The sequence below is a fragment of the Chinchilla lanigera genome, unplaced genomic scaffold, assembly GCF_000276665.1.
Source record: "Chinchilla lanigera isolate Chin_1 unplaced genomic scaffold, ChiLan1.0 scaffold00012, whole genome shotgun sequence".
In the NCBI taxonomy this organism is placed as follows: domain Eukaryota; kingdom Metazoa; phylum Chordata; class Mammalia; order Rodentia; family Chinchillidae; genus Chinchilla; species Chinchilla lanigera.
Genome location: NW_004955413.1, coordinates 4,423,322 through 4,429,805, shown reverse-complemented (window position 1 = coordinate 4,429,805; position 6,484 = coordinate 4,423,322). Strand labels below are relative to the sequence as shown.

The window sequence follows — 6,484 nt, the reverse complement described above, 5'->3', positions numbered from 1 at the left end:
GCCACGGCGGACGCCCAAGCCCCGGCCGCGTAGGCGCGCAGTCCGTCTGCGTAGAGCAAGTCAGGGGGCTGGGGCGGTGCCCCCGGGGATAATGGGGTCAGCCCCGGGGGTTCGGTGGACCCCCGCGGTGGCAGCAGGAGCAGCAGCAGCAGTGGCCGGAGAAGTCTGAGCATGGTGCCCGAACCACCGCCGGCTGCGGAGGGGACTGCGGGGCTGGGGGGCGGGAGAGGAAAGCGAGAAGGGGAGGGACGGAGGGGCCAGGGAGAGGAGGAGGGAGAGGAAGGAAGAGAAGGAATGCGAGGCCGGAGAGCTGCTGGGGAGGGCGGAACGGTGGGGGCCGCCGGCAGAAAGATCAGAAAAGTCGGGGAGCCTGTGCGGAAAGGGAACCGATCGCGAACGCGAGTGGGGCCGGTGTGAGTTAGAGGAACGTCCAAGTGAGGGAACCGGAGAAGGCCTGGAGCCTCTGGAGGGCCTGGTGACACCAACCCCAGCGCCCGTGCTGTGGGACTCCCTGGGCTGTGTGCCCCTCCTTTCATGGGTCCAGGAAAAGGAGTGTGGGGCATTTACCCAGACCTGGAACCCCAAGTCAGACACCAACACTCTACTGCCCAGAAAGTGAGGTCTTGGATGGATTTGGGGAAAACAGGAAGGTCGGGGTGTCAGTGACAGAACCACCACCCAAAGCCACCTCCACAAAGCTGAACAAAGACCCTTCGAACTCAGGTGTCTCCCCGTGCTCACCCCAGCACCACACGCGCCCCTCTCTGCTGTGTGTGCAGGCTAACGGGGGGTGATTTCCCTGTGTGTCTTCCGTCCCCATCTCTGCGGTTCTGTCTTCTGTGAGTTATTCACCCCACAGGCCCTGACCACCCGCTTTGCCAGCACCATATTCTGGACACTGAGATTTCTATGGCAACACTCAGACTTTAATACATTTCGCTATGGATGATGGAGGGTGAGTAGGGCATCTGGTCACTTGGTAAAGAGCAGGGGCTCCTCAACCGCAGATCTAGTTACCCATCTCCCCCGAGTCCAGGGGCAGCAGTCCCAGGCTCAGCGCCAGAACAAGTGTCCTCACCTGGCCCCTTCCTCGGAGTCCAGCAAGCCCACCTTGGCTCACAGGGTCAGCTGGGGGAAGATGGGGTTCCCTGGGCCCCAGGGTCTCACCCAGGCCCTTGCACTGCCTTCACTCCCTGTCAGGGAACAGCGTCGCCCTGTGGTTAGCCCCAGAGGAAGTCCGACGGCTCTGCTGTCAGGGGACCCCAGGGAGAGTCGGCGGGGTGAGAGACCCAGTGGCCTGGGCCTTCGAGGAGAGGGTCCTGGAGAGGCCGTTGGAGAAGGCAGAGGTGTCTCATCAATGAAAGTGGTGATCTCCTCCCGGAAAAAGCCAGGACCCCGTGAGGGTCCCCCACCTGATCCCAGAACCCCACTTTCCAGGAACTGGCGAAGGCTGGCCAGCCCCCCACCTTCGGCCTCTTCTTCATCTTCTTGGTCCTCCGGGCGATGTCTTTGTCCTAGGTACTCAGGAGGGGCCTCCAGGGCGCGGCTCTGGGAAGGGAGGACCCGGATGTCATCAGAGGATGACCACTTGTGCAGGAAGGAGCCAGGTGCTCGAGGCGTAGAGAAGATGTTGGTTTCATCATGGGACAGACGGCGCGACAAAGGGACCTAGGAAGAGAAGTGAGTGAGACCTGGGGGTGCTGCACAGACAAAGGGAGAGGTGGCAGGAACAAAATGAGGACCTACCAGATGGCTCCACCCTCTGAACCTCTAGACCTTGGCTCTGGTGGGCAAACCTGGCCCTGAGAGGACTTGGGGAGCCGCTCTTCCTGTGCCTTTCCTTCACCTACTCCTCAGCGTGCCCTGCCAGCCTGAGCTACGCCGCAGGGGGGCAGCTACCGGGCTTGGAGAATAGTGGTGCGGGGAGCCGGGTCAGGGCTGGGTCTCCATACCTGTAAGTAGTGCACTCTCTCCAGAGGGGGAAAGAGCGTGTGCGGGCCCGGCAGCAGCTTCACCTGGCTGGGGTCCCTGCCCCCTGGCCCCGTGGCCCCATTCGCATCAAATCGAACTTTGCAGATTCGGCCATCTGTGTAGTCGTCACAGCCCCCATCTAGGAGAGACAAAGGGCAGAATGGTCACAGGGAGAGAACACCCCGTTTTTGTTTTTGTTTTTCTAGTACCAGGAATCGAACTCACGACCTTGTGCTTGCCAGGCAGGCGCTGTGCCGCTGAGCTAAATCCCCAACCCCAAGAGAACACCCCTTTCTAAGCTCCCAGAGAACCCTTCAGTTCCCATGGGTCTGTAAGCTCCAAGAGGACCCACAGGGTGGCTGGCATTTGTGGCACTCCGTGCTGAGAGCCTGGTCTTCCTACATACAGACTTTCTTTTTGCAAGTTACCTGCCCTCCTCCAAGAACTGTCTCTGGAGCTGGGGTCGCTCAGGAAGCTTAGCTTTCCTTTAGTGCCATGGCTTCTTTGCATTACGACTGGGGACTGCTTCCCAGGCAGTTGCCTGGTCAGGGCCAGAGCTGGGCCACTGGGCTTCTAGAGAAGAGCCCCAGCCAGGGAAAGGAGCCCTCCAACAGAAGGCAGCCTCTAGTGGGCAGCAACGAGCCTGAGCAAAGAGCAAAGGGGAGCTGTGGGAGCGCAGGCTCCATCCAGCAGGGGCACTGCAGGGCAGGCCAGCGCCTCAGGGAAGGGGTGGTGGACAGGGCAGAGTCCACAGAGGTCCAGGAACGCCAGAGCCCTGTCCCTTCTCTGACCGTCATTGCCATCCTCCTCAGACATGATAGCCACGCACTGCTCCCACACTGTGCGCACGTCGGCACGGTAGCGTTCGCAGGACCAGATGAAGGAGGGCAGCAGCAGCGTCTGTGCCATGGAGCACCACAGCACGGCCAGCACCATCCACGGGGGAGCCGAGTCAGACTTCAGGGAGAAGAAGCTCACCACCTGGCGGAGGATAGACAACGGCAGGTCAGGGCCCAGAGCCGAGGCCTGGGCGGGAAGGGTGCCTGTCCCAGGGAGGACAGAAGAGAAGATGGAAGTGGGGTGGGGTGGAGTTTGACTCAGAGGAAGGCTAGGGGAGAGTGCTGGAGACAGAGCCCCAGAATCTGGAGAGAGAAGAACGGAGGTACAGAGATGGTGCAGGAAACTGGAACAAAGAAACCCGGGAATAGGGACAGGATTGGGTGGTAGGGCGAGCCCTCTGCACTGGCCACCCAGGAGCACTCAGAGACCGGTATCCGGGGGCAAGGGGGAGTGAGCATGGTTCTGGTGCCCGGATGACAGGCTGAGCAGTGCAGCTTCGAGGCAGACGATGGACCCGGAGGACAAGTAGTGGAGCTGAGGATGGAGGATGGAGCCGGATCGTGGAAACTGGAAGGCAGATGGCGGAGCCTGGAGGTGTGAAGTGGGAACCAGAAGATGGATGATGGAGAAGAGGGGTCACAAATGCATTGCGTGGGTGAGGAAAAGGAGACAGAAGATGGAACGGGAAGAAGATGATGGAACAGCTGCGTGGCTGATGGGGCTGGAGGTGACGATGCAGGGACCTGGGTGTTAGGGAGAACAGCTAGGGGGACCCCAGTCTCACCAAGATGGGCACCCCTGTGAGAGAGTCATAGAGAAAGACGATGGCGCTGACCAAGTTGGTGACCTGCAGTGATGTCTTGGCGGACTCGGAGCCATCCAACGAGGACCGCCGCTTCCCTCTGGTGTCCTCCACCACAATGGCTGGCACCTCAAAAGCCGGCCGGGTACCAAAGCCCCCTGGCCCACCTGCCTTGGCTCTGCCATTGCCCCCCGCTCTCCGGGCCTGCCGAGCCCTCCGGGGCCGGGCCCACAGCGTCTGGTAGAAAGTGATGGCCACACAGACCAGCCCCATGACAATGCCCCCGAGTAGCAGGAGGCTGAAGCAGACGCCAAAGCCAAGGCCAATCTTGGAGACTATGAACTGGCAGCCTCGGGCGTAGTAGCGCTCTCCGTTGTTGTGCCAGCCAATGGAAGGCAGCGTGGAGAGGATGAAGCTGACCATCCAGATGCCCATGACAGCATGCAGGGCCTGCTTCTTGGCATTGCTGAGGCGGTAGTTGACGGGCCAGCGCACCATCCACATGCGGTGGTAGGACAGTGAGGCGACCGTGAAGCAGGTGGCCAGAGCCAGCGTGTAGTAGGTGGACACAAAGACCTTGCAGATGCTCTCGTTCCAGTCATAGTCAGAAGAAGCCTGGCGCCGCAGCTGCACCACAGCGAATGTGGTGAGGGGCACGGCCGCCATGAGGATGTGTGTGCCCGCCAGGAAGCAGAGCAGCAGCTCCAGCGGCTTGTGCTTCTGCTGCTTGGCCGAGATGCTGAGGATGATCCAAGCATTGGCCAGCAGTGCCAGGAGCCCACAAGCCAGCCAGGACAATGCATTGGAGCGCAGGGAGGCCTCCTCTGCCCCCACCCCGCCCCGAGCCATCCTATCCTCAGCCCCCCACCCCCTCTGAGCTCTGGGGGCGGGGGCTAGGCCTCACCCAGGAGCCCCACTTACATGTACCCCCATGATGCCCACGATCCTTGCCCTGTAGTCAGTCAGGCTGTGCCCAGGCCCACCCCCCTGCTCAGCATGGCATGACTGACCCAGCTAGGGCCAGGGCAGGGGGAGGCTGTGGGTCAGCAGAGGTGGTCCTTCCTTAAGTGTCCTGGGAATTGATGCGGAAGGCCAGCTGGCTGCTTTCCCAGCTGCAAGACTGGCTGGGGTGCTCTGGTCCCCAAGTTGGGATTTGCACGTCTCTGTCTCCTCAGCTTCTTGACCAGGCAGGAATCTTCCGGATGGCCCAAGGGATTTGGAGGTGGCTCAGCCGCTTGGACCAGCTGCAAAGGAAAGATGAGATGAGGGAAGAGGAGGGCAAAGGTGAGCCTAGACTGCTGTTTAACTGGCACCTTGGGGCCCCTTCCCTTCAAACTATTGAAATGACTGACTGCTGGGGTTATGGGGGTCTGAGTTTCCCCCTGCCTCAATCAGACGGCCACTCAAGCACCCCACACAGACAAGACTGCCTCTGATTTCAAACTGCCAGGAAAAAGATACTCTTTTTTCGGAGGGGCGGGTACTAGGAATCAAACTCAGGACCTTGCGCTTGCCAGGCACATGCTGTAACATTGAATATATCCCCATGCCAAAAAAGATATTCTCACCTTCCTATCTCCCATCCCTTTTTAGCCCTTCTTCCCAACTCTGGAACTCCCAGGTTATGATACACCCGCCCCCATCTTCAAGTCCCTAAACCTCTTTAGAAGGACTGACCTGGAGCCACAGAACTGGTGTCTCCTTGGGGTTTGAAGTCAAACACCTCTCCTACCTGTCAGTCTCCCTGGCCCGGTCTTGGTGGGCAAGAGTGTTTCCCCAAACCTGGCTGATTACCCTCCAGCTCCCCAGGGAGCTGGGAAAATGGGAGAAAAGAGGCTGCCACCAAAGAAGGGGGGGCCAGGGAACCCGAAGGCGGGGAAACCACTGACATCAGAAGCATCCAGAAATGGAAAGAGGGGGAACCAGGGAGAAGGAGGAGAGTTTGGCAGAAGAGAAAGAGGGGGCAAAGTGGTAGTATCTGAAAATAGAAGGACCTCTCAGGCGCCCCTGGAGAAGAGGCCTTGCGGGGAGGAGGGGCGGGGCGGAGGTGGTAACCGGGAACGGGAGACTGAGAAGAAAAACCCACAGTTCGCTAAGGCGCTGACTCCCACCGGGAGACTCTGAGACCCCCACCCCCGGCGCAGAGCCTCAGTTTCCCTTTAGGACAGTCTGGCTCTTAATGGCGCTGAGCTGCAGGGAGCCCTGGGGAGGAGGCTAAGAGGAAAGCGGGTGAAACCTTGAACACAGCAGAGGCTGGGAGGATGGGCATAATGGCTTTGGGGCAAAAGGGGTGAAAATGAAGCACAGCAGTGCCAGGGTCTACTTCCTATGGAAGAACAGCAGACCCCTGCCCTCCCCAGGAGGTCCTAGTCCGTCCCCCACCTTTGTCTGCCCTCCGGAGCCCAGTACACCCTCGTTGCCATGGTAATGGCCATGCCGAAGGAGGTGGAGGGAGTTGGTCAGGAGCCCCCCACTCCCGACCCCACAGCAGCTGGCCCCTCCCCACCCACCTCCTCCAGGGCAGCGGGTGGGTTCAAGAAGAAAGGGACGGAGTCGGAGGGACAGAAGCAGGCAGGCTGCGAAGGACAGAGAGGAGGTGAAGGACAGAGAAGAGAGAAGGAAGGAGGGGGCTGGGGCCCGCAGGCCGGCAGGGGTCCCTCGCCCTCCGCGGTGCAGGGGAAGGTAGGGCGGCTCCTCCCCCGCCCCCGCCGCGCTCTCGCTCCCGGGGGCAGGAATAGCAGGTGGCGGGAGGAGGGGCGGCGCGGGGACGGGCCGGGGTCCTTACCTGCCCTGCCGGCGGCGGGGAAGACGCGCACTCGGCCCGCTCCGCTGCTCCGCGCCGTGCCCGCTCCCTCGCTCCCTCCCGCGGCC

The 6,484-nt window shown here is 61.1% G+C and overlaps 2 protein-coding genes across 2 annotated transcripts in view; both read right to left on the bottom strand.

Annotated features, from left to right (window-relative positions):
• The window catches only part of P3h3 (prolyl 3-hydroxylase 3), a gene marked incomplete in the record, with an annotated part of 11,045 nt that extends 10,797 nt beyond the window's left edge, over positions 1–248 (bottom strand). Inside the window, 1 exon segment of the mRNA XM_013511317.1 lies at positions 1–248. Within this exon segment, the coding sequence (XP_013366771.1) occupies positions 1–173 (173 nt within the window).
• A 656-nt stretch (positions 249–904) lies between these two features.
• Positions 905–4,197, bottom strand: Gpr162 (G protein-coupled receptor 162; the record flags this gene model as incomplete). The annotated part of the gene is given in 4 exon segments (XM_013511324.1): positions 905–1,668; positions 1,953–2,110; positions 2,763–2,952; positions 3,596–4,197. Coding segments are annotated over 4 exon segments (1,502 nt in total), but the record flags the coding sequence as incomplete, so codon positions are not given.
• Between the last annotated feature and the right edge of the window lie 2,287 nt (positions 4,198–6,484).